At 53.5% G+C, this 27,086-nt stretch overlaps 5 protein-coding genes across 5 annotated transcripts; 2 read left to right on the forward strand and 3 right to left on the reverse strand.

Annotated features, from left to right (window-relative positions):
- Positions 1-5,221: 5,221 nt before the first annotated feature.
- Positions 5,222-6,980, reverse strand: LMH87_011403 (uncharacterized protein; the record flags this gene model as incomplete). Its single annotated transcript, XM_056200538.1, has 6 exons — positions 5,222-5,376; positions 5,685-6,029; positions 6,089-6,208; positions 6,478-6,548; positions 6,822-6,879; positions 6,944-6,980. 6 exons carry the CDS (start codon positions 6,978-6,980, stop codon positions 5,222-5,224), a joined length of 786 nt encoding a protein of 261 aa, XP_056052377.1.
- Positions 6,981-8,929: 1,949 nt separating this feature from the next.
- LMH87_011404 (uncharacterized protein) lies at positions 8,930-10,489 on the forward strand (the record flags this gene model as incomplete). Its single annotated transcript, XM_056200539.1, has 1 exon — positions 8,930-10,489. One exon carries the CDS (start codon positions 8,930-8,932, stop codon positions 10,487-10,489), a length of 1,560 nt encoding a protein of 519 aa, XP_056052378.1.
- Positions 10,490-11,419: 930 nt separating this feature from the next.
- Positions 11,420-14,222, reverse strand: LMH87_011405 (uncharacterized protein; the record flags this gene model as incomplete). The annotated part of the gene is made up of 6 exons (XM_056200540.1): positions 11,420-12,763; positions 13,470-13,628; positions 13,739-13,780; positions 13,847-13,922; positions 13,980-14,028; positions 14,126-14,222. The coding sequence occupies 6 exons, from the start codon at positions 14,220-14,222 to the stop codon at positions 11,420-11,422; spliced, it is 1,767 nt and encodes a 588-aa protein (XP_056052379.1).
- A 7,180-nt stretch (positions 14,223-21,402) lies between these two features.
- LMH87_011406 (uncharacterized protein) lies at positions 21,403-23,656 on the reverse strand (the record flags this gene model as incomplete). The annotated part of the gene is made up of 3 exons (XM_056200541.1): positions 21,403-21,453; positions 21,510-23,236; positions 23,290-23,656. The coding sequence occupies 3 exons, from the start codon at positions 23,654-23,656 to the stop codon at positions 21,403-21,405; spliced, it is 2,145 nt and encodes a 714-aa protein (XP_056052380.1).
- Positions 23,657-24,318: 662 nt separating this feature from the next.
- LMH87_011407 (uncharacterized protein) lies at positions 24,319-25,986 on the forward strand (the record flags this gene model as incomplete). Its single annotated transcript, XM_056200542.1, has 3 exons — positions 24,319-24,395; positions 24,444-24,498; positions 24,553-25,986. 3 exons carry the CDS (start codon positions 24,319-24,321, stop codon positions 25,984-25,986), a joined length of 1,566 nt encoding a protein of 521 aa, XP_056052381.1.
- Between the last annotated feature and the right edge of the window lie 1,100 nt (positions 25,987-27,086).

The following is a 27,086-nucleotide window of genomic DNA, read 5'->3' on the forward strand; positions in this document are numbered from 1 at the left end:
GCCCGGAGGCCGGCCGACGAAAAAGGTGGATGGATGGATGGGATGGGATGGGATGGGGATGGGGATGGATGGGCGATGATGGCTGTGGCTGGGCACACCTGGGGTGAGACACAGGCTGGCAACTGGGTCCCGCCACGCTGTGCGATAAACGTGGGCGGCAACCCGGCGAAAAAGAAGAAGAAGAGGATTGATGGAAGATGACCGGATTTTGCCGTTCCTCTGGATTTGAAATATGGATGGGTTTTAGGACGGAGTATAGTTGTACGAGCCACCACAATCCAAGAAGCCACCTCGCGCTGCTGCACGCAGAATAAATTAGGTGCTGACAGCAGACAGAAACCCGGTCGTCGTCACTCCCCAAAAAACGGCAGCCAAGACGGCGACCTGTACCAGTAAGCTTCCAGTGGAGAAGAAGCCCAGTTACAGTGGGCTGGCCCTCCTGCGAATGGCGCGCTCTGGGGACCTGGGAGCCCTGGACGCCTGGACTAGCCCGCCGCGGGAAGGACGAGAAGCCCACAAGTCCACTACTCATCGCCAAGGTACGTTACTGGTCAACATGGCAAATGCAAAGTCAAGTCCACCACACGCCGTCCGCCATTTCGTTGCCACGCTGCGCAACTCGATGGCTCGACAACTGGAATGCCAGAAAAGCCGCAGCTGAATGGCACCACCGAGGACGGGGCAAGAAGAGAGACATTCCTCCCTTGCGCAAGCCCTGTAACTACCAGCCCCAATCCATCCCTTGTCTTGTCTCTCGATATCGTCTGTGCTGAAGAAGTATCTATCCGTACTTGCCAGTAACTACCGGAGCACCCAAACCCAATCGATCCGCCTGCTGGGAATTGCCCTTGCTCGCTACCAAATTGGCGACGCACACAGCTTGAGCCATCCAGTCCACTGCCCAGTGACATCAAAAACCTCCGTCTCATCTCATCTCTTCCTCGCCCATCACACGTGCAGCCTCCTAATGAATGGTCCTAAATAGTTAGCCATGGCCCTAAAATCAAACGCCCCCCCGTCCCCCCGGTGCTGCAGGTGAGTGAGCTGACGCATCGTCCACCACCACATGTACGTTCCCATGCACAGGGCAGCGGCTATTTCCATTGCCCCCAACAAGGCTTCAGAGCCTCCTTATTCCCTTTCGTCAGCGTGCCCTCTCCTGTGGCCTTTCTACCCCAAACTGTAGCCTCTTTCCTCTTTGCGCGCCATGTTCGAATATACACGACGCCGGGACGGCTGCAAAGTCCTTTCCCCGGGACACACCTCGAATGCTGGGCTGCAACACACTGGACACGGGGGCAGCGCACCATCTCAAACAATCCGCGACATTATGCAAACCCGATTTTGCATCCCCGGCGCATTGCTTTCGTGTTCATCATATAAATACAACGGGGCGATTTCATCTTTTTTTTCTTGGCCCTTTATTATGCCCGCGGAACTTCTGCGTCTCAGGTATTGATCTCGAATGTCACCGCAACGGACAGCCCTGTCTCCTCCTCTCCTCCCCCCTGTCCCTCGGTTCAGGTTGTTCAACTGTATACTCGACCCCTGCAGCCAGAAACATTCCTAGAAACTTTCCAGAAAGCTTCCGAGTCTTGGAGCTAGGCTCAGCAAGGCCACGCAGTGTACCGCAGTGCAACGCTCCTGGCAACACAAGGATGCCGACCCGTCATCCATCCTGCGTTCTTTTCGGTGTCGTACAGATATGCAGCTCCAAATTACACACATGATCAATCGCTTACCCGCATCGAAAAGGCCTCTCTCTATTGTATCTCGTCTTCTGCGAGGCCCTCTCTCGTCTTTCAAACGACATGGCCAAGGCAGACTGCTTTTCTAATTATACACAGACGAGATTTGGTCTGTTGGAATAACATTGCCATCTATCTTTGCCCGAAGCTCGTCCAGCCATGATCAGCAGCCCGAGCCACAGACAACCGTTGAATTCATTACTTGACAGACATGCACAACTGACCCAGCGGCATTAGTACCGTTCCAACAATACCACATCACCCGCTCAACCCCCCATAATCGTTGCAATGACCGGACCGGATCGATGCCCACCCGAGAGACGGTTTGGCCAGTCTATCAGCAATTCTGCGAGCGCATCTCCGGCCATGACAGTGACCAGCAATTCCAATTCCCCCAACCCGGCCTCTCGAGCTCTTCATGACTACCCTGCCCTGTTCCAGCGCAATGTAACGCTGAAGATTTTCCCAAGGCAACGACCTTCCTTGCCTAGATTGCAACAAGGAGCATTCTACAAGGCGCACGCGAGCCCCCCACCAGTCGCGTATCAATCTCCTCCGCCCCCCTCCCCCCCGACGGCAATGGAGGCAACCCGGCCGGCACAGCGCCACGACCGAACCAGTGGGATTGCCCTGTGTGAATGTTCTTGGCCCCCCCTCATCAAGACCCTCACCTTCTCTCGAACCACCCAGGGGGTGGCAGGGCCCCTGTTCCTGTTACCGACGGCCGATGGACCAAGCTTCTTTAGCAACAAAATTATGCAACTACGCCGTGGAAAGCTTTCCTTTAATCCCCAGCAAGCTGGGTTCGTGTCCACCCCCTTGCGCTATTACAAGATCTTTTGTTCGTTATGGCGGGTCCTGAAGAAAAAACGAACTCACTTCGCCCCATGCCCTCTCCCCCTGTCTCCATATGGAATGGAGCTGCATCCGTAGAAATCGGCTATTTCACCAAAAGAAGAACCAGTATTTTAAAGGTCCCCAGCAGATATCGGCGCGCCTTGTGGCGCCAGAGTTTGAGAGGGATTTACGTAGCCAAGACGGATAAAAGAGCGCCGACTTGAACCGTAATAGAAGGCGGACAACAGCCGTGGCGGTCTTTTTCCTGCTGCTTTGTGTAGCGTCAGCCACGATATGACAAGCACTTTATTCGCTACCAGTCACAAACCGGAGCCGTCTGTCGACAGTTTTACCCGACATGGCGCGGTTTCTGCAGCTTGCATATGGATGTATGCACGCTGTCGATGACTATTTACACAAAACAATCCTGTACTGCAACCCTTGCCCTGATCATCTGCGCTGGCTCTTGTCTATGGTGCATATGCATGGCATTCTCTGCATTGCACAAAAGTATTATTGATGGGTTGAGAAAAACGGCTTCTCCACACAAATCTTGGCGAAAAGAAACACACACACACTGTTTTCTATTCATTTCATTGGCGCAGAGACAATCTAGTTTATAGTACGCGGCTTGCAGCCCCCAATTCTATATCAGGCGAACCCAGGTTTATAATAATTAAGCTTCGGATGGATGAAAAATTAGCCCCATGTATACGCTGTCCATTGTCTCTCCCTTTTCCCTCTCGTCTCGTCTGAGGCTCTCTTTTGTCCTCGAGCCATCCAATCGCTCGCGCTTTTTCTTCGACTGCCGACGGGGACCACGGCTAAATTTCATGATATGCACACTAGAAGAAAATGGTGGCGCTGCACCGCACCCTGGTCAGGTACTAGCTTCCTTTTACAGAATTCTGTAAAACCCGGGACGCCTTGCCTGGTCAAGCTAGCTAGAGCGACCTACATACGTGCTAAACTAGGGCCGGGCACAATGCACGCTGAAATGAGAAATGGAAAATACCACTTTCCGTGTAGAGAGGACGGTGCATCGGCGTACGTGCGAGTTGTGGCCGCAATCGTCTAGGGGGGGGGGGGGGGGGGGGGTCCTCGATGGAGAGGCACCCTTGCAGCTTTGGCCACTCTTGAAACGAGAGACTTCATGCTGCGTATCTCGACATGCCAGAACAGCTTCAGCTTCCCTGGCCCGCGGCCGTCGTAAGGCGGGCCCGCAACTGGGCAAGTTCTCGCACACGACATCGTGTGCGTTGCGTGCATGCCTACCATAGGCCGCCCCATCTGTTCTTCAACCGGCCAAGGTCAGGGGCTTGCAGCCAATCGTCATTGTACGGACGGCGGCGAGTGGCGACATGGACCAGCCTCGTAGCGGCCGATGGGCAGTCACGTAGTGTATTTCTCACTTGCTCTACGCCCACTTGGAACATGGCCAGAGAGCCCGCGATGTTACCGTCGTCTACCAGTAGTCCAAACTACCTTGGACCGTCTCGAAAAAAGGGCACCAACAAGCGTTCCAGAAACGCAGCGGCCGGGTGGGGGGTTCACATCTGAGGTTCAGCATCTCCGGCCGCTTGCCCTATTCTGCCTCGTCCTCTGGTCGACGTCTCCGCGGCCGGGGAGGATCATTTCATTCATCCGCGCATCAGTGTAGGCAATGGTCAGGAGCCGTCCCGAATACAGCTCCAACGTTCAGGGTTGACACTCGGGATGCCGCCAAAACCTTTACTCGCAGCATCTCGGCGGTTCACGCAAAACTTGACGGCGCAACCACGGCACGGCAGCGACATCCGGCTTTAGGAAGCAAACGGCGCTGGTCTTTGAAATCTAGAAAATGGCTGTCAGGTCCAACGTTCGTGTTGCATTGCATGACCTGAGACGACGGCAGGTGGGATGGATGCATCTATTTTCTGTTATGCACCCCGATTTTGCACATATATGTCCGTGGCTTGTAGTACGCCGATCCGTGGCAGCACCTCGTTGGCTGCCAATAACAACACGTCAATGACTTTGACTCCGCCGCGAAGCGATGGACAAACGAATGGTGCTAATCTAGCCTCATGCCTAGCAAGAAATGTCGGCTAAAGCGATCTATTAGCCATTGGTCCGTTGGTAGCGGGCGCCGACTCGTATGAGGGGCAGCCCTACGAAACTTTGCCCGTCAGTTTTCTGTTTCAGTTTTCGTGTGGCCGCTAGGAATGAAGATGTGCTATTCTTGGGTTACTAATGAAACAGCCAAGTACCAATAAGCAATCATTTGACTAGAGGTATGAACTTTTGACGTGAACTGGTCTACAGCCTCTACAACTTACATCCAAGGCGCTCTTCATAGCAGCGCGAGAGCGCATCGCGCCGCTGCCCTGTCTGGGCCCACCCATCTTCAGTGACTGCCTAATTATTGCTGCGCACTGTCTCGAAGGACATTTCCCTACTCCTTTAATCATTCTTTGGACCAGGGACCTTAGACTACATCATAGACATATGTAAGATGAAATATGGCGAGCCTGCCAGCATACAAAATGTAACATCACAGTACAAGCATACATGAGGATGACCAGAATGCGGGTTTTAAAGTCCGCCGGAACGGCAAAGTTTTCTACATTCAAATATCACCTTTAAACGTTGTCAACTCACTTACCATGACGGAAAAATACTCGGCATATCTCGAGGTTCTTCGATTCGGCGAAGAAGTTGTAGGCGACATACACGAAACTGATGCCTTTGAGTGGATTACGAAGCCGTTGCAACCACTGCTTGTTGAGCTCGCTCCTCCGCCGCCGGGCGACTAAAGTATACGCGAATCTCTCTGGAACAGCATCTTTTCCCCAATTTTTTTCATCTTTGATCTCGACATCATCGATAAAAAGCTACTGCCCCGTCGTATCTTTAGCGACAAGCCACCCTGTCGTCCGTCTTTCCGCCGTATTGACGAGGCTTTTCTCGACGATCTAGAAAAGTGAACACACTTATAAGACCCTGCTAGAATTATCCTCAGCTTTAAAGATCCAGAGGATGCACTCTTTAAACAACCCAGAGATTTTGACATCGACGACAGGCAACCGAATGCTTTTACAAGCCTGGCCACTCTAGTACCAAAGCTATAGGAGAGCTTGAAAGCTACACGGCGATTGCTGCAGCTGGGGTCTACGACAACCACTTGAAGCTTTATTGCGTCCACAGTGTCGTGATAGATAAACACAAGTTCATTCTCGATATTTTGCTGTCCTATGTTGACTGTGCCGACCGCCCATTGTCTGCGAGAGTCCTCCCAAAGGAAACCGACGACCCTCCAATGAGTGCGGAAATGAAGTGGTCTCGACAATTGGCCGTCACGCTTTCCAGTCTCTATAAAGCAGGTGTAGTCTGCGGCGATGTCAAGGCGGGAAATGTCTTGATCGAGCAGAGCAGCAATGCTTGGATTACTGATTTTGGTGGTGGCTACACTGAAGGGTGGGTTGACAAAGCGCTGGCCGGAACGATGGATGCAATGAGCATACCCAAGATATGTAAGCTTCTTTTCCCTTCCGAGACTTGATGTTGAAAGTTTACTTGTGTGGGCGGCGTGGCATATGTAGAGAGTGCTGCTCTAGCTCCCCTGAACACCAATGCCCAGCCACCTTGTTCTGTTGTTAGCCATTTTGTTCTGCCTGGTTCAGCGTTTCACGACCGAGCCATGCTGCGTGGAAATTGGGGAAGAAGGGTTCCACTCGAATAAATTGAGACACTGCTTCGGCGCAGACTTCTGGAACAGGACTTTCCAACGGGTTGAGGCGCAGTTCTGGTACTATCGATTTTCTTCGCTTCATTGCCTGGCCGAGGGAAACCGTTCGCCCCCTCACGGCTCGGCAGCCGGGGTTTGAGTGCAGTGCATTAAAGGGTTCGTTACATGGAACCCCTGACAATCGAGCCTCATCTCTGGTCTGGGTAAATATGGCCAGGTCTCGCTGGAGTCGTGGTCTCCATCAGGGCCACGCCTCGTGGTTGCTGTCGCTGGATGGGGCAGGTCGTAGTCAATGCATGGTAAGGAGCTGCACGTTGCATGGCGTTGGGATTGACTAGAAGGTCGGGCCAAGGAAGAGAAACCTGTGCTTGGGGAAGGAACGGGCATAGCGACTTTAAGTACCATGAGGAGACATGCTCGATGCGCAAGAGCGGAAAGCGATTTCGCCTTGGTGCAGGATTCGGGCGCATGATCCGACGCTGGAAGCGCGGCCATTTGCAACCCTTTACCGCAGCGACGGGCTAGGGCATGTGGCCGGCGCTTTCAAAGTAGACCGTCCATATTTAGCTGGGTAGTATGTGTCAAAGATCAAGGTAACTTCCAGTGCGGCCGGCGCAAAGCAGTGGCCTACCAGTGGGCAGTTCCGCGGTGTGTTGGGCCAAGCCCATCGCATTGTATATCTTTGGCATTATACATGCGAGTGGCGGAAGAGTGCTCGATAGATGCGAGACAAGAGTGCGTACTGTCTATACACGGATTCCTTTTGTGGTAGCGTGGAAAGAGTGGCGTCGCAACTTGTCACCGTCGCTTTTGATTCTGTCCTCCCCTACTTGAGACTCGGGCTGCTGTGGCGGCCGCTACAACGAGTCCAGTGATGTTCTTTGCTTTGCTTGCAATTCACCCCTTTTGGGGAGTTCTTGTTGGATAAGCCCAGACGAGTATACATTGGTGAGTATTTGAGGTATTCGGACAATGTGGTTATCTTGGGGAGGCGAGGCAGTTGGTGGAGATGCGGCCAGAGACTTCTGCGCCGGACGTTGCATTGAGACCACGCACATAGGCCGGCCCACAGCGGTAGCGAACTAGCCGTCCCGAATGGTTGGGTCGGCCTAGAGAAATCATGCTATTTACCGGTCATTATAAGTGGCTATTGTTAGATGAGAAGAGGTGTTGTGATGGGTGCGGACAAAAGGTGGGCTACATGTGGTATTCACGGTCGCCGTTTGAGGATTATTGACGCTCTTGCGACGAGCAGAAGATGACGCGGCCTGGCTGAAGCGATTCAAGAGAGACGGGAGTGGTGATGAGCAGCTGAGGAAGTCGATGGGTAACTTGGAGAGAGTAGGTACATGGTGAGATGACGCGGGCTGCCGTCCAGATTGGCTGTGCGTCGAGATGCGAACAAAAGAAAGCAGAGGGGTCCGTTCGCGTGGCGGACGAGGCCCGGGCAGTGACAGACCCCTAGAACAGGCTGGTTGGCTGGGTTCTAGGCGCAGGCCCGCTGTACCTACCTTAGGCTGCAGTAGGTAACTTAGTTGATAGGTACCTAGGTAGGTACCTGCCGGTCTGCCTGTAGGTGGTTTTGGTGGGCGGGCAGGCGTGGCAGGTGGCAGGTGGAAGGTGGCAGGGCAGACGGAAAGCTCCAGGCGGAGTCAAGCCAAGCAAACGCAAAAAAAGGCCAAGGCGCCAACAAACATGCCCATGCCCATCTACCTAGTCGCCTACACCTTACCAGTAACCTACCACCCATGCATGCCCGCCAGCTGGCGGCCCTGCCCATGCCCATGTGGCCGTGATAACAGTAATGTCACCAAGCCAGCACGGCCAGGTATTAGCAGCCGACAGCAAACGGGCAAAACGGGCCGCTCCAATTATCGCTCCATCCATCTGCAGCATCTCATTTATGCCTCTGGATTTTTCTCTCTCAATCTTCCCCTCCTGCTTTCTCCATCGAATATTTTCTTCTTCCCGATCCGCGGCGACCCATCCATGCCCTCACGCCCCGTGGCCCCCCATCGCCTGGCGCCCGCCGCCCCCTTCGAGTCCCGTCCTCGACCCTTATTAGGTGGCCTGCCACTGCCAACCTAACAGCCGGAGCTGCAGGCTTGCCACGGCGGTGCCACCTGCAGCTGCCGAGCAAACTAGCCTCAGCTAGCACAGCTAGCACAGCGAGCACCACCACCGACGCCTCGCCGCTTGATTCGCTGCATCCGACGCCGCCGACTGGGGTCCAACAGCCCAAGACAAGGGCGCGAGCACAAACCGTATCTGACTTTTTGGCCCAGAGACATTTTACTTTTAATGCGACTGGAGCCCTCCCCGATTCATCTGTTGTTCTCTATTCAATCCCCTCCCAATTCCTCAACCGCTGGGCGACTGCAGGAGAGAGACCGCCCGTGTCTTCTGGCTTCCCGCACCGAGTGCTACCCTTCTTTCTGGCCATCTTCACTTATACCCCTTCTTCTGTCTTGTGTCTCCGCCTCGCCATCAGCCGGCAGCAACCAAGTCACAGACCGTTGTGAGACATTGCGTCGCCCGCCCTTTGATATTCCTCAATCTGCGTCGCGCGCGCGCTCTGATCTACTCCCTCTTCAACCCTTCCATTCCTGCCGACATCATGTCGACCGTCGCCGATCCCGAAAAGACGGGCAACATCGTCCGCGCCAACTCCTCCTCCGGCGGCTCGGACAAGCCAGACAACGTCGCCCGCCCCCAGACTGCCGGCTCCGACGTTGACAATGCCTGGAAGTTCCTTCAAAGCGTAGGGCCCGTCGACGAGAATGAGGTCAACAGCGTCAACCTGTCCGCGCTCCGCCGCAAGGTCGACTGGCGCATCGTCCCCCTCATGTTCTGCTGCTATACGCTTCAGTTCCTCGACAAGGTCATCTACAACTATGCCGCCGTTATGGGCCTGCCCAAGGACCTGGGCTTCAAGGGCAACGACTTTTCCAACATTGCCACCTACCTCTTTGTCGGTCTGCTTTGCTTCGAGATACCCAACATCTACTTCCTCCAGGTCTTCCCCTCCGCCAAGTGGCTCGGCCTCAACGTTACTCTCTGGGGTGTCGCCACGGCTTGTGGCGCCGCTGCCCACAACGCCCAGACCTTGCTCGTCTCTCGCGTCTTCCTTGGTATCTTTGAGGCCACCATTGGCCCCTCTCTGATGCTTATTAGCAGCCAGTGGTACACCAAGTCTGAGCAGGCGCCTCGCTTCTCCTTCTGGTATCTTGGTCTCGGTCTAGGTCAGATCCTCGGTGGTGCCATCTCATACGGCTTTCAGCACATGTCCCCCGGCGCCGATCTTGCCGGATGGCGAACCATGTTTGTCACCCTCGGCTGCATCACTGTCCTTGTCGGTCTCTGCGTCCTCTTCTTCCTGCCCGATACTCCCATGCAGGCGAAGTGGCTCTCCAACGTAGAGAAGCTCGCTCTTCTCAAGCACGTCTCCGTCAACCAGACTGGCATCTCGTCCAAGAAATTTCGCTTCAAGGAGATTATCGAGGGCCTCCTCGACCCCCAAATCTGGCTCCTGCTTCTCGCCGTCGTCTTGCTCTCCGTCTCCAGCGGCGTCGTCACCACCTACTCTGCCACCCTGATTCGCAACCTCAAGTACACGCCCAAGCAGGCCGCCCTCATGAACATGCCCTCTGGCGCTGTCAGCATCTTCTTCACCCTCATGGTTGGCTATGGTATCCGTCACGGCTCCCACCGCTGGGCTTGGATCATTGCCTGCATCATCCCAGCCATCATTGGCGGTGCGCTCATGTCTTTCCTGCCCACCACCAACCGCTCTGGAGTCCTCGCCGGCATTTACCTGGTCAACGCCGTCGTTGCTCCCTTGGCCATCTTTTACAACTGGACTGTCGTCAACGTCGCTGGCGGCACCAAGCGCGCCTTTGCCTGCGCCGTCATCTCTGGCTCCTTTTCCCTGGGCAACATCATTGGACCCCAGACTTTCCAGGCCAAGGACGCCCCTGATTTCCGCCCGGCCAAGCTTGCTGTTATGGGAACTCAAGCCGGCTGTGCTTTAATCACTTTTCTGCTCTTTGTGTACTACGTCTGGATGAACCGTCGCCGTGCCGACAAGACTAAGCAGAATGAAGAGGCGTACCAGTCCCCCGAGGTGTGGGCCAACATGACTGACAAGGAGAACCCTCACTTTGTCTACACCTACTAAGCATAGCGTATTTACATTTGTGCTATGCCGCGCAACATACAAAAAGCTTCCTGTACTACTCTTCTGCCTCACATTTCCATCTACGCAGTGTGGCGGACATATAATTATCTCTTTACAAAAGAACTATTCTTCTACATACTATTAAAGGAGAAACCACGAATATTTGGGCACCTGTGGTTGATTGAACATTTGCGCCTACGCTGTAGGAGCATAGTTTTGGGCCGGAATATATACCTGCTAGTTATGGTTCACGATGGGAGGACTCTTGTGATTTCAATTCTTGGTCGAATGGCCACTGCGTCAATACCGTCCGTATATACCCTGAATCTAAATATACCTGTTGAATCAATTTTTTCCTTGATGCGATTCCATGTTTCCGTATCTGAATGTACTCAGTCGCCAGACACAGCCGTCGAGGGTACGTGGTCGCCAAAATAAGATGATGACTGCATGAAGCTAACGCGCTGGAGGTGGTCAGCAATCGGCATTTGACAAGGGTGTGGCACCCAGCTGACCATGTTGCAGTCCGTACTTGTGTTCCGGCGGCGTTTTGCAATGGTATACTTTACGAGCCATCACTAACCAAGGAAAAATATTCACTGGAAAAATGTGCAAGACATCATCACTCGTAAAGCAGACTTACTAGCATACATTGCACAGCATCATAATCACGACGGCATTCACAGGCATCGGAGCGTCAAGTTGCTCATGTGAATTGTATTCATGGCAGCAGCCATTCTATCTTGCACTAGTTGTGTAAATGTAACAAAAACGCCAGAGTTCCCGTCCTTTTCCAAACAATTCATAGGAAATGGTTCAACAAAGGAAAATATTAGAATCTTCAATGCCTCATCAATCTGTTCTGTTGTTCTAGCCGTCACGGCATATGCAGAGTGTGTGTGCAAACACAAAGACGCGACCCGTCGCCGTTTAAACCGAAGGACCGGCCTTGATGACATCGGCGGTGGCCTCGCTCTCGTACTTCTTGAAGTTCTCGTTGAAGAGACCACCAAGCTTCTTGACCTCGGCCTCGAAGCTGTCGGCACCGGCAGTCCAGGCCTTCTTGGGGTTGAGCATGTCATCGGGGACATTGGGGCAGGTGGTGGGAACCTGCAGGTTGAAGATGTCGTAGTTCTCAAACTGGACCTTGGCAAGCTCGCCGCTGTGAATGGCGTCGAGAATGGCACGGGTGTACTTGAGGGGGCAACGCTTGCCGCCCTGGGAGAAACCGGCACCGACCCAGCCGGTGTTGAGCAGCCAGGCGTTGGCGTTGTTGGCCTCGATGCGGTCAGCCAACATCTTGGCGTAGCGCATGGGGTGCAGGGCCAGGAAGGGCTGGGCGAAGCAGGAGGAGAAGGTAGCCTGGGGCTCGTTGACGCCGTCTTCGGTACCAGCCATCTTGGAGGTGTAGCCCGAGATGAAGTGGAACATGGTCTGGTTGCGGTCGAGCTTGGAGATGGGGGGCAGAACACCGCGAGCGTCACAGGTCAGGAGGATAATGTTGGTGGGCATGTTGGTGGACAGGCAAGGAATCTTGGCGTTGGAAATGTACTCGATGGGGTAGGCGCAGCGGGTGTTCTCGGTGAGGGTGCTGTCATCGTAGTCGACGGCGCGGGTGTTGGGGTCGAAGACGACGTTCTCGAGGACGGAACCGTAGCGGATGGCGCCGTAAATATCGGGCTCCTTCTCGGCAGAGAGGCCGATGCACTTGGCGTAGCAGCCACCCTCGATGTTGAAGACACCGTTGTCACTCCAGCAGTGCTCATCGTCACCAATCAGGGCACGGTTGGGGTCGGCAGACAGGGTGGTCTTGCCGGTACCAGAGAGACCGAAGAAAAGGGTGACATCACCGCTCTTGCCCTCGTTGGCAGAGGAGTGCAGGGTGAGGACGTTGTGCTTGACGGGCATTTCGTAGAAGAGGACGGTGAAGACACCCTTCTTCATCTCGCCGGCGTACTCGGTACCCAGGATAACCATCTCCTTGGCGGCGAAGTTGATGGCGACCGAGGTGGCCGAGGTCATGCCCTCGGTGTAACGGTTGGCGGGGAAAGTACCAGCGTTGTAGATTGTGTAGTCGGGGTGGAAGCCCTCGAGCTCCTCACGAGGAGGGCGGATCAACATGTTGCGCATGAAGAGAGCATGGTAGGCACGGGCGCAGATGACGCGGACCTTGATGCGGTACTTCTCGTCCCAGCCGGCATAGCCATCGACGACGTAGATGCGGTTGCGGGTGTTGAGGTAGTCGACGGCACGCTCGCGGTTAATTTTCCAGACCTGTGCATGTTGTTAGCGGCTGGTGATGATTGAGCGACGAGAACAGAAAAAGTGTGAATATCAGGCCGTGACGACATATCCGCAAGTGAAGCACTCGTGCTTCCCAATTCGGCTAGCGCCAACTTGGCTAATGAACACTCGCTCATTGGTCCAGCAGGGTGGGGCCAGCAAGCAGGCAGCCGGGACGAGTCGGAAGAGCAGCGGCCACGAGGACACGCCGTGCTCCGCTTATACTCGGCTGTTTCGGTCCTGCGGGGCAGTGACGAGAGCGGCACAGCTCGACACCTCAGAAAAAAAGCAGAGCCGAGGGGCCAGAGCAGCTGCGCAAGCGCAAGCCAAAGGCAGGCCAAAGGGAGGGGAAATCCCACGCCATCACATGCATTATTTCATGCGGGGTTGCATCATAGCCGGGACCACGCACTAGCAATGGAGTAAATCCCACAAAGCAGGGCAGACGTCGTCTAGGCCGCGACAGACCGGGGACAGCCTCACGGAGCTGATGATGCGGCTACTTGGCCAGCCCCAGCTGCGAGGTCGCCGCATAAGCAGAATGCAGGCCAGAGGTGCAGCACCTGCCCGCATCGACCTGCTGCAGCTAGGCTGCATGCACCAAGCCCGCCCCAACATGTCGCGTGCCGCGCCTCGCAGTACGACTCGCCAAGTGGACAGGGCAGAAATAGAAAGATCAAGAGCAGAATGAACCTACCTCAGGAGTCATGGGCTTGTTGACAGGTCCCCACCAGATGTCATCTTTTGATGAGTCCTCCTGGACAATTCGCTTGTCGAGGGGAGAGCGGCCAGTCTTGGCGCCCGAGTAGGCAGTCAGAGCACCGGAGTCGGTGATGGCGGAACCAGTCTCGTAAACCTTGGGTCATCCGTTAGTCTTATTTCTGCGTGGCACAGCGATGGATGCGATGTGCCAGTGCTGCGGCAACTCGACAGGCGGCGCCGGCATCGCAATGTTGTGCTACGTACCAGAGCATCTTCGTAGAGAGCGGCAACGGAAGGGTTGTGGATCTGCAGGTGGCGCGTTAGCGATTGAAGCTTTCAACCGCGGCGAGGCGGACTGGATGATGGACTTACAATAGCGACGTGGTCGTAGTCAATGTGAGCGGTCTCGTGAAGCTCCTCCTCAAGCTCGGTGTGCTCGCGGTGAGGCCTGGGTTCACGTTAGTGACTTGTCTTGCAGATGAGATCAGAGCGCGACGAGACGTACTGAACACCACCGGGGTGGAGGGAAGTCTTGTTAACACTGTTGGAAATCACTAGACAGCCTCGTTAGCAGCGCGACAAGAGGCAAGAGGCATGAGACAGGACACATTGTCCATGTATAAGTGCCAATGACAAGAGGAAGCAACATACTCCTGCGCAAATCCGGACGGCGAGCTTGAAGAACAGATCTAGGGCCTTTGACTGTAGGATCAGGATAGGGAGAAGAGGTTCTGAGAACGGGGTCCATGGCTATTAAAGTACTTTCGGGAACGGGCCTCCACAAGGCTTTTTTCTCTGCTCAGTGTTCTCGTCGTGACGGAAGAATTGCTTGGATCTTCAGCTGCCTGGAACGCTTCTTGAGCCGGGGCAACTTCAGGCGGGGTGCGAGTGGATAATGCAAGAGAAGTGATTGGGGCCGCAGGGGGGAGCAAGGGTGGGATGAAGGGGGCGTGTGCAGAAAGTAAACTGTGCAACGATCAGGTTGAAACGGTACGGTACAGGTACGTGGCTGTGGTTTGTGTGTGTGTGTGTGTGTGTCGCGGGGAGAGAAGAGGAGGGGGAAGAGGTAGTTCCGGGACGTATTCGAGCGACGAGGAACGAGTTCAAAAGCAGCGCTCCACAGAGTGGAATCGGCCGGGAGATTTGGCTGGGGGGTCAATGGCGCTGCGAGTAGCTAGTGCCACACGAAGGTTTGTATTGCGTAAAAGAGGAGCAAGGTGTGTGCTTGACAGGATTGGCAAGGGGAAAGCCGGGAGAGAGTTTGGTTGGCCGGGGCAGAAGACCAAAATTTGCGGCGTTTCCCGGGGGAGTTTTGAAAAGTTTCAAATTCGCAGAGAAGACGGAGTGCTGTCGAGAATCAGACGGCGAAAAAACCAGAGATGAAATAAAATTGCGAGGCGGGCAAAACAGAGTCTGAAAGCAGCAACGTGATGATTTTCTTCCTGGTGCGCGCGCGGTCAAGACTGTAAATCCCCAAAGGGCAGGCGTGCTAGCGCAGAGGGGCAAGCAGAAAAATGGAGTGTGGTCTGGGGGGCGTGAGCGGGCGCCAAACAGAATGACCAGAAAAATAATGAGAAAAAATGGCAAAGAGGCTAGGCTGGGTCCAGTGGGCAGACTGTGGACAGGGCTGTGCGGCCAAAGGCGTCAGGGCACGATATTATATCGGAACCGAGGGACAGACAGCCAGACGGGCTGTACGTAGTATGCAAGAGGTGTCTGTCGAGGCTCGTGTATTGGGCCTTTTTTTTGTGACGGAGATTTCGTGAAGAGCCCACTGAAAGTAAGGGCGTGTGCTTTGGTGCTTGGTGTTTTTTCTTGTTCTCAAACAAAGAAGAATAAAAATAAGAAATCGCAACAGTAGTGCTGTATGCAAGGCGGCGTCGCTTGTGTAACAGAAGAAACCGACGACGTGTCTATAATGACAAGATGCAATTGCGGTTGCAATGTAGGCTGTGAGACGAGGATGCGTTTGCTTTTGGGTTTGACTTTTTATTCAGGCTGTAACTGCAAATGTGCAAATGTCGTTTGAGAAATCGTATGCCAAATACCAGCAAGATCTGTGTATAATGGCTTGGGAGAGGACCAGTCGTCGAGGCTCGTCTCGATCGATCGCGTAGTGGCTGGTGGTGGGATGGAATAAAGCGGGTAGGAACCTGCAACAGCTAGCTGGGCTAACTAGTAGGTATAGCACGGAGCGTACCTATACGCTGTAGGATTGCGTGTGTGATGTAATTGGGGCGAGGGAAGCAATATCAGTGGAGGGTAGCAGCGACAATGGATCAACTGCAGATGAACAAGGGCAAAGAATGGTGTCGGGAGGATGGTCTTCTTGCTTGATACTTTCTTCACAATGAAAAGAAGATGAAGCGTAGAATTCCTTGTGATATATATATATCCAAAAGATCCGGATAATCCATTTACACCGTACGACAATATCGAAACGACGGTTCCGGGATTCTACGAGACATGTAGTAAGCCAGTGGTATTCCAACCCGGTAGTCCGGAAAGAGACGATCTGGAAGGCATTGACAGCGTCCCCCAACAAAAGACAATGAATGGCCGGCGGACAGGGCTAGTTTAATGGGCTAACTACTGGCACCCGTTGTCCCGAGCCCGGGGATTGAGTGGGCGGCCGCGCAAAAGGCAAAATGTCGGCGTCATTTGCCCATCATGGGCGCGCCAGCGAACAGCAACCACATGGTGGCATGCCAACTTAGCGTTGGTTCATCCAAGCGATAGCTACGGCAATGGACAAGAGGAGGAGAGGGCATCCCAATTGTTACGACTAGTAGTAGTTGGACCCATTGCTACCCGGGCGCGGGGAAATGGCCACCCAACACCACCACGCCTGATTGAGCCAGGACGTGAATATCAAATCGAGCTGGGCTAGGGTTTCTGGCAGGTCGAGATGGCGGAACCCTTGCCCAGCGGCTGCATGGGACCGGCAGTGCTGTTTTTGAGGAGATGGACATGTTTCCATTTGCACATGTACACAGTAAGCTGTGCTTGCGTGCCAAGCGTGGCTTTGGTAGCCGTGGCAATATCAAAAACGACATGTCTGGACGGACATGGATTTGGGAAGGAGTCATCGTCAGGTCCGAGTCGGAGACTGGTGTCACAGGCGACAGCAGAAGCCGGGCCGCATACGCACAAGCTGTTGAGAAATCCAATTCAACTGTAATACGGTAAACGCCATACGTTTCACATAATCCCCGTCAAATCATCACGAGGGGGGCAAAAACGACATGGTATAGGAAAAACAAGACGAAAACGCAGCCGCGTCCAGACCCGGGTCTGGATTGCTCTTTTCGTCAGATGACGGCGCCGACCCGAGCTTGGGAGGGGGGCGTTTCCGGGGGGCGTGGCGGATGGTTCCACCGCGCGGCGCGCATCTGCGACTGAAGACAAGAACAAAACGGCAATGATGGTAGAAAAGGAGGTGATGGTTACCAAGTACATGGTAGGACGAAGAAAAAGAGTAGGAGATTGCAGACAGAACTGGCATGCATATCCCTACAGCGGTGAAATGGGCCACAATGCACAATGTCGCCGGGAATCCTGGCTGGCCATGTGGCAGTACTGGTCAAGAATAATAAGCGGTAAGTTTAAGGTGCTGGGCTACAGCGGTGTCTGTATTATTGAGCCCAATCCCGACCTGATGGCCGCCAATGTACGCTACATGACAAGGCCCATGGTCAAGAAAATGACGAATGATTTTTTTCATTTCAAATAAAGTCACGATGAGCATGTTTATGACAAGGCCCATGGTCAAGAAAATGACGAATGATTTTTTTCATTTCAAATAAAGTCACGATGAGCATGTTTATGGTATTGAAACGATGGGAATGAACGATTCTGAAAGGGTGTAAAGCAGCAACGATATGCATGCACGCATCGGCACGAGCTGCACACTTTAACGACAGTTGTTGTCTATCAGTAGTACGTAGTGAGCCACCCCCGACTTTTCTCGAGCCCGCATTAAAGAAAAAAATATCATGGAAAAAAAAATTCCAGCCGACCAGCTGACCGGCGCACAGGAAAAAACCACACAGCAAAGCAAAGTAAAAGAAAAAAAAAAAAGTCTGGGGGCCGCTGCCCAAGTGGCGCTCCGCCGTGGGGTCTAAGCCACCCTTTTTTGCTATTCTTGGGGCCGCCCCGGACAGGCTCTGTACGAAGAACAGGGTGGCAAATCGCCTGACACGGTTGCAAAACGGCTCTGCGGACAAGGACACGAACTCTGTGCCCTGCAAAACTTGAACGAAAATTCTGCAGCCATTTTGAGGGCATCGTCGCGGGCGCTGTGCAACTTACAAGAGGCAGCCCGTTTGGCGTCGAGGGCCCCAGCTGGGGCGGACGACACGCCCTGTGTGCCTGTCCTGCTTCGCTGCCCACCCACTGAAAAAATCCACTGGCGCTCCCCGCAAAAGCCAAGAGGCCCAGCCCAGCCCAGCCCAGCCAGCCAGCCCAGCCCGCCTGCACACGCCCCCCCTTGGAGGGAGAAGAGTCCTGCACACCGTCTGCGGCTCAATGGGGGCACACGCACACGCTACCGTTCCGAGTTTTCACGAACAAGCTGCAAGAAAAATGCCCAAATGATTGAATTTATTGAATAAACGGTACTAGTGTGGCGTCCGGTGGGAGATGGACACTGCTGCTACTGGCCAATCCTGGAAACAGGAACAGGCGTGGGCAACAACGCAACCGCGGCTTGCGCCGGCTCTACTGCAGCACACAGGTACTGGCCAGGTACTGCGGATTGGTTCATCGCAACGCAAAGGGAGTGAAGCATGGCATCGTGGAAAATCGCAGCATCTGACATGGCATGCCGGCTCTACTGCAACACGCAAGTACCGGCCAGGTACTGCGGATTGGCTGATCCCAACGCAAAAGGGAGTGAAACATGGCATCGTGGAAAATCGCAACAACTGAAATGGCACGCCGTCTCGGCTCAAACTTGCCGTACTGACACCCCGGGTCAACCAGCACGACGGCCAAAATTGTTTCACGTCTCACCGATCATGTCGGAGCGCTTGCACGGCAGCGACAAGGAGCACGAGTTCGCACACACACACACACACACAACTACCTGCATTTTGCGCGCGCGTGCGTCTGCTCTGCTTGCCCTGTCTTGGACCCGGCCTCCGACTTTGCCCGGCCGCACCGAATCGAGCAGCCAACAACACGTCGCCGCATCAAGAAGGAATAAATAATAAAATGTCAATTAAAAATAAATAAAAATGTAAAATCAATAGCAACCAAAGAATTAGACAAGGGAGAGGCGTGTGATATTTTAGCCCCGAAAATTCGAACAACGGTCTACAGGAGATTTTCCGTCTTTTTGCCACTCTGCTTCTAAGCCGCTCTTTGCGCGACGTTCCAGCACGGGGCATATGTAGCCTAGCTGCCTTTTTCCGTTTGTGCCGCAGCTTGGATATGCAAGCCACGTTGATCAAAATGGGGGGGGTTTTTTTTTTTTGGTTAACCGCTTTCCCCTGGTTGGCTCGTTGCACAATCAGCTTTCTTCTTTCCATCTCTTTTGCTCTGCAGCTTGCTGGCTGACATTGTTCTGCCGCAGAGAGAAAAAAAAAAAAAAGGCAAAATGCCAAGAGAAAAGCAGGGATTATTTCCAGCTCCGTTACACAACATGTCCTTGGCTCGCCGCCGCCGCCGCATGAATGCGTTGTTTGCATGCTATTCGCCCGATGCCCGATAGGCTCAAACTTTTCTGCCCTTGTCATCAACTATATCGTTAAACTCCTCTAGACCTTTGGAGTCGTCCCGATGTACACTTCCAACAGCCCGTTTCCTATTTTGCGCGCTCTCCGCGGGTACAAAACGTCTGGTGGCCACCACCACAGCAAGCACTTACACCACTCGCCGTTGCCCTTCTCTTTCCCGTAAGCATCATGCTGTGCTTTTCCTGCAATCCAGAATTCTAGACTTTGCTCCATTCCAAGCTACAACAAAAGTCTCGGCATCTGTCAAAGTATATATCCCGCCACTAAAATGCTTCCCGACCCGACTGCAACATACCCTATGTCTCCTTGACCCCCTTTGGGTTTGGGTTGGACAAGCCCATCCCATTCACGATAATGAAGGCCCAAGTCAACTAGCCCTTGAATAAATGCTCAACTCATTTCCATAGAGCTTGGAACGCTAATGTTGAGGCAACTGCCGCAAGAGGAAGACATCGTCAACGGCCTGGAGGACTGAGGCTGCCACATCCCCAGCTTTTGTCCCTCTTTGCTATTAGCCCCAGACACCAAACACCAACTGCCCTTATCTCTGCACTCAATCTCTTCCACACCACCACCACATCGCGCACCCGTATCGACGCCAGGCTCTCAGGCATGCATACACAATCTACTTGTAGCCCATTCTGGTGTTTTTGGAGCGACCGTTATCTCATCAGCCACACACACTCGTACCGTTTTCCCCATTCCCTCCCCCCTCCACCGTTCCGTCATCGAGCATGTGCTGCTTCCGTGTTGATCTACATGATACATGCCCCCCTCGACTGAGTAGTAGGTCTCTCCGTCACTATCTTGCGCCGGCGAGTCTTTGCCTATCGTGCGGCTCTGTCCCTTCCCGTTGACACACTCACACACACGCCCCCGACCGAGCTGCCTAACAAGATCGTTCCTCTCCGTCCCGATCCGAACTGGACCATGTGGCAGTCCTTCCCTACGCGGCTCCCACCTGCCAACCGTTCTCATGTCGTCGCATGTACGGATAGCTGCACCTCTTTTGGCATCCCTATCTGCTCCTATCTACCGCCAGTATTCCCTATCAGCCTCGCACGCCCGCTGCCCTTTTGTTGCCTGCCCCGTTTGGGCGTTTTTCTATCCCTCCCGACACTACTGCCGCTCCGACCACTTTGCACGTGTCAGAACTTCCATCCAAAAAAGAACACGCCCATGAACAAGAAAACGTAAACCGTTCCTATCCATCCCGGGATTTCCGTCCCGCGTTGCATCGCATCACCTCACGACACTCCCCCCCCTGCTAAAACGCGGGACTGCCATCCCACTACAAGCCCACTAGCAAAACCCACTGCAAGTCCACTAAATGGAGTTTTAGCAGAGCCTCCAGCGCTCCAAACTCCCCGCTCCCCGCCCCATGCTGAGAGGCTGGCCGGTCGACCGTCTCGGTACACGGCAGAGCCTCTCTGCCTCGACAGCATTCTCTCCATCAGTCCCGGTTCGTTTTCGTCCTCACAGCAAACTACATGCTCTCTCCGTCCCATCGTCCATTACGTTTTGAATCGTCCCTATCGTGTACTTGCCCGCATCCTTCCGACCGGAGACTATTGTCATGTAAAGCATACACCCTTGTCTGTGATTTATTATTAATTTCAAAAGCCTTTATCCGGTCCGTCACCTCGGCGGCGGTTTGTGCCCGTCATGCACGTCTTCCATGATTTTCGTTGCCGTCATTTCGTCATTGAAGTTATCGTGAGCATGGGTTGCCTCCCCGCCTGCCCAGTGCCAACGTAGCAGCCAATGGCAAAACACACTGCAGCTTGAAACAGATATTTCCACGGCACTTGCGGTGTCTGCAAATTACACCTGCCTGATTAGCCGGGCTTTCAATTTTCGGCCGCCGGTCTGTTTGATCCCGCTTCCCGGCTCCGGTCACTCTCCGCTTCCAACTTCACCCCGCCGGCGGCACTCCCGGAGACGCTCGTGCTACACAACCCGCTTCACATGTCCGGCACGGACTTTGGTTTACTTGTCATTGCATCATATATTCTTGAAAAAAATCGTCTGCCCGTCACCTGAAAAGCTTCAAAGCATCTTGCTCCGAGCTTGGCAACATTATCCCTCGACGCGATGCTTAATGCTTTTCTTTTAATTCCCTCCTCCTTCTTGCATAATCATCCTATTTCTGTCCCATATACAATTCGACTTGCCCGCTGCTACATGCATTTAATCGTCCAGGATCAGCTTCGTAATCTTACCAATGGCAATAGTTTGTCCCTGCGAGGAATGTTAACGACATCGTATTTACTGCAGTATGCACCGTTACTGCTTACCTGGTCACGTAGCGTGAAACGGCCCATCTGGGCGTAGTCCTCAAATCGCTCAACACAGACAGCGCCGGCGCCACCAATGACCTGCATGCGAGCAATGATGCTGTCCCCCTTCTTGGCGTGCGTGGGCGGCGCTTTGCTCTTGCGGTTGGTTCCCTTCTGCAGCTTGTGCAACAATGCAGAAAACGTAACCTCTTCAATAGCAGAGTGCACGTGAAGAACGCAGTTGAAGCCAGATGTCAAGATGCTCTTGAGATCCAGGATTCTGATTTGCGCCTCAAACTCGGAGACGCAGTGTACAAGACGCTTGGGCGAGCACAGCACGAATCCGGGCAGAATCTCTTCCTCCTCAATGCCCTTGAGACGCAGGCGCACTTGGTCACCACACTGCAGCACAGGAACTTCCTCTTCCTGCTCTCCGAATAGCGCGGACAGTTCCACATTCTGTTTGCGAGGCATCATGACAAGACTCATGCCCTTCTTGATCACACCAGCCTCAATCTTGCCGTCAATCATGGTTCCCATATCCTTGTACTTGGCATTGACGGGCATCATGAAGGGCGCGTTGACTTTGCGTTCCAAAGCGTTCATGCTGTCAAGGTACTCGAGCAGCGACGGGCCGTCGTACCAAGGAGCCTTGCCCTTAGGCAGACGGTCCTTAATGTTCTGGCTAGTCTGAGCAGCGACGGGCATGAAGAAGACATCGTTCTTCAGGTTGTAGCCAGTTCCTTTCAGGAACTGAGCGAGCTTGGTTGTGCATTCCAGGTAGCGCTCGTGCGACCACTCGACGGTAGGGTCATCCATCTTGTTGATGACAACAATGAGCTTGTTGACACCCTGTGTCTTGGCCAACATGGCGTGCTCACGGGTCTGACCGCCGCGCTCGAAACCAGTCTCGTACTCGCCCTTTCTGGCCGAAATGACCAGAATACCAACATCGGCTTGAGAAGCACCACCAATCATGTTGGGCACATAGGTCTTGTGGCCAGGGGCGTCGAGGATACTGTATCGACGCTTCTCCGTCTCGAAGAAACCGCGACCAACCTCGACAGTCTTACCCTTGGAACGTTCTTCCTTGGTCAGATCCATGACCCATGACAAATACCAAGTCTCACGGCCGAGGTCCTTGGCCTCCTTCTTGTACTTGTCCATGGTTCGCTCGTCGACCATGCCAGTAGCGTAGAGAATGGAGCCACCGAGAGTCGATTTGCCAGCATCAACGTGACCAATGAAAATAACGTTAACATGCTCCTTGCCGTAAATCTCCTTCAGAGTCTCGTCGTCGACGTCGGCAGTTTGTTCCTTCACAACGGCATCAATCTCGCGCTGAGTCTTCTTCTCACCGCCAGACGGGCTTGAGCGACCAGACGATGGAGTGGGCGAGGTGCGTCCGCTGGAGGCAGCAGTTTTCTCTCCTGTCTTCTCGATAGCCTTAGCAGCTGTAGTCTTCTGTCCGGCTTCTGGCTTGTCGGTGGGCTCTGGTTTCGCATCAGCCTTGGTTTCGGCCTTGTCGTCCGCCTTGGCCGGGGCAGACGATCCACCGATGGAGAGCACCTTGGCGACCTTGGGCTTGGCAGCAGCTTCACCACCAATGCTCAGAACCTTGGTGCCGCCCTGCTTAGTAGCAACGGGCTGGGGAGCGCCGGATGTCGCAGGAGCTGCCTGAGCAGCAGGGGCCTTGGGAGCCGGAGCTTGGCCCTGGGCCTGCTGCTGACCGTATTGGGGGTATCCTGCATCGACTGTTAACCACAGAAAAGACTAGGTTACGAACTATAGAGCAAACCTTGTCCTTGATTGTATCCTTGGCTGAAGTTGCCGCCATAGCCCTGCTGGTTGTACTGACTGAATTGCTGTCCGCCCTGGCCTTGGCCTTGGCCGTACTGTGGGTAGTATCCTTGCTGGTAGTACTGCTGTTGTTGCTGCTGCTGCTGGTACTGCTGGCCGTATCCTCCGCCATATTGCTGTCCGGGGGTGAAAGTCTGGGCGCCGGGCTGGAAAGATTGAGCGCCGGGCTGAAAGGAAGCAACGGCGGGGCGGTATCCGCCTTGCTGCTGCTGGTTGGGATTCATATTTAGCTGCTGCTGGGCCTGGCGAGAAAGATTCTCGTCCTGGGCCGACGGATCGTCTTCCCAAGAGTTGAGGTTCGACATGTTTCCGGCGTAGATGCGAAGAGAGAACTGTGTATGTGATTGCGACCGTGTAGTGGGGAGAATTTTGATTCGCGCTGTCGTTGTTGATGCGTTGACGATTTCGGCCGATTCGTCGGAAGAGGTCGTGTTGCAACAGACAATAACTCCTCACGCAAGAATATATACTTAGTCAAGAGAGGCAGGGCCTTCAAGCAGAGTGACTCAGTGTTGAAGCCTGGCTGCTGTTTATGCCTGGGCAAAAGAGGTTGCGTGGTGAAAATTCAAGCCCCACCATGAGACTGTCGCGGGGATGGGCTCTGGAGGGGCAGCACCGTAACGTGCGCACTGTTGGCACTGCCTCTGGAAGCGCACATGTGAATTGCTACTTGCAAGCCACAGAGGTCATTTGAGAATCACAAGCCAGAAATTAGTCAAATTTGGACGCTTAATAATTCGACCGAGTTCTTCTTCAGCTGTGACTGCCTGCTGGTACATTGCATTCCGTCAAGACATTTAATGTGCGGACTGGGTGGCGGAGGGGTAGCTCTGGAATTCGCACTGTACGCGCACTCGTTTGCGCAGCCAGGCAGAAGTGAAGCACCGTCACACCGAAATAGTCATCGCCAAAATGCTAAATTGATTCCGTATTTTCAGCGCTACCTAGCTGATGTATGGTACCTGTCATGGAGCAATTTCTTTCGCTGGTCGGCATGCAGGCCATGAAGCTCGCCGTCAGGTCGGGCATCGTCTTTACGTCTTCGTACGCGTTAAAGCAATACTCACATTTTCTCACAACTGTGAACGACAGACAACTCTTTGGAGAACTCAAAACCCTGCAAGACGAGCTCGACAGTAAAATTAAGGTATGCGGTATTCTGTGGGCAACCCCCAAAAACCTGCTTCCTAACATTGTGTAGATTATCACACCAGCAATAAACCTAATCGAACTTAAATCCGGACAAGGGAATAGCGCTCTAGAATCGGCTTTAACGCTTACAGCATCGCTGCAGAACGAAATCACCTTACTAGGCCACAAGATCGCAACCCTGACTCCTCTCCAAACCTGCCACGCAGCCACGAGCCACCTGATTGTCGACATCAGGGCACTGCTTCATCGCATAAACGAAAGCATTCCTCTTCTCCAGCTCGCTATTTCAGCATCTGGAGAAACTTTGTCAAGCAAATTACCCGATTCTGTTTCGCCTTCGCGAATGCTTCAGGCTAGTGCTTTTCTTATGATCGCCGACAGCCACTTCACGGCCGAACCACGAACGAAAGTCCAAGTTGGACCAGACTTCATCGTGTCAGTATACATGATTTTCAAAGGTTACTCATATGAACTTTCTGAGAAGTCTGCCAACCACAGGAAGTCTCAAAAGCTTGACTTTGACAGCATAAGAAAGCCCATGTGGCAGGAAGTCTTGCACAAAGCTCGTCTAAGAGTCTACCGCAGACCTTGCCGGCAAACTAAAATACAGCAAAACAGGTTACTGAGCCCTTCGGAATACTCCTATTATCTCGAAATTAAAGAAGACAGAGATGACGGAAGGCTACATGATGATTCGAAAAGCTCTGCAGAAAGCAGCGAGTCTGACCTGATACCAATTACCGAAATCACCAAACTGTTGTACACCAATTCTGCCGCCATTCTCAACATCAAAGACGACTCGGAAGCCTGCAGTACTCCAATATTGTTGCTGAAAAGGGAGCCAGACTTCACCGATACTGGTAATGCCGCACCTAATCTTGATACATCAGATGAAGAGACGCAGCATCGCATAGACTGCCAAATTCTTAGTGAATGTAACGGCATAACATACCAAAGCCAAATTGTTGATTCGACTACCTCCCCACCGTATGAACCTCGGATTCCGTCATATCTTGATCCTGAATGGATCGCTCTCGAAATGTATACGGCAGACGCACCTGACGAGAGCCAAGGCGACAAGAGTAACGCGGAGTCTACGCTGGAGTGTAGTGACGAATCTGAACAGGGAACAGATCGGGATACTGCATCAGAAGGCGTTGCAAACCAACTAAGCTCGCTTTCCCTAGAATGGAACAGTTCTCAGCGAAGCGAGGATACGCCATTACTACAGGAAACGGCCACCAGTATCAGCCAGGATGTGCCAAACAACCTTTTCAGCATGGTTACTACATCATTGTCTCTTCTTGAGCTTGTAATCCGGCTGGCCGTCTTGCAAGAAACACAGCAAAAGTCGCATCTATCCATTCCCGATCACGTACTTACATCCTTCTTGAACGGAACAGTGCAGCCCAATGATGGAGGAAACAGTAACTCGGCCAGAGTAGGCGTGGTAGTTGATACAGTGATGCCGAGTGGTAGCTAGGCCAATAATGGTGTACAAAGCGCTGCAATATTTAGCGCTATTTGGTATCGTAATATTCATGTCGCGTAGTTTCAGCGAAACCACCAATTTACAGATCCGTTCAAGTCTCCCAAAGCCCCCTTGCTTTTGACAGAATGCCACCATCCTTCCGGAATGAAGAGCGCGTCTCCAGCATCGAGCTCTGCTTCGCACATTGCCTCGATAGGTTTTTGAGGCTGCCAAACTGCTTCATGAAGAACTGTGCGCTCTTCTCCCTCCATCATCTCGGTACCCCTTATGCGACTGCTCCCTTGCAGGCGAAGCTGTACTTGAACCTGAAGGTACAGTTGTTCCCCTAGTTGCGGTGGGAGGAGTCTGACAACTTTCTGCCTGTGCAGCTGGCAGAACAGATTCGGGTTGGGGTCTCGGTGAAGTGGAGTATATGTAGGCTCAGTTCCCAACCAGATGGACGAGCTGTAGACGTCGCCCTTGCCAGCCTTCAAGACGAGCTTCGGGGTTGGCAAGTCTCGTTGTAGCTCCGCTGGGAGATCTGCAAGGAGCGACTGCGCAATGTATAATTCCACGGTACTACAGCTCGAAGCCCTTCTAACCTGGTTGAACTCCAATGCTTTGTGTAGCAGTTTCAAAGGCGCGAAGAGCTGGAAGAAGCGGCTGTCGGGAGAGCCTGACACAGTCGAGTGTAAGATTCCAGCCATTATTTGGTCTTGCATATCTTGGCTCGCGACCAATAAGTCACAAAATGCATACAATGCTTCCATATTTTCGTCTGACGCTCCAACTATCTCATAGGGGAAAGGTAGCTGTTGTAACCCTTCAAACTGCTTTGACAAGCGTCCCCCGGTCGCAGCGGAGCCAGGTACTGGAGTCTGGAACCATTCGTTCAAGGCAGGTAGCGTTGATGTCGGGGAGCCGTGGTCTTTTCTAAAAAGGACCGGCCGCTTCTCCGCAAAGGCGCCGTGCTTAAATGATTGGATGCTATTTTCTGTAGTATCCCAATGCATTGTTTGTATAGGGAGCACAGTGAGTCTGCGGCTTGCGCTGCTGTGAAACTGCCTCGCCGCCAAACGGCAGACGGATATGCAAGGCATCATATGGGCCAA

The sequence above is a fragment of the Akanthomyces muscarius genome, chromosome 4 (genome assembly GCF_028009165.1).
Source record: "Akanthomyces muscarius strain Ve6 chromosome 4, whole genome shotgun sequence".
Taxonomy (NCBI): Eukaryota; Fungi; Ascomycota; class Sordariomycetes; order Hypocreales; family Cordycipitaceae; genus Akanthomyces; species Akanthomyces muscarius.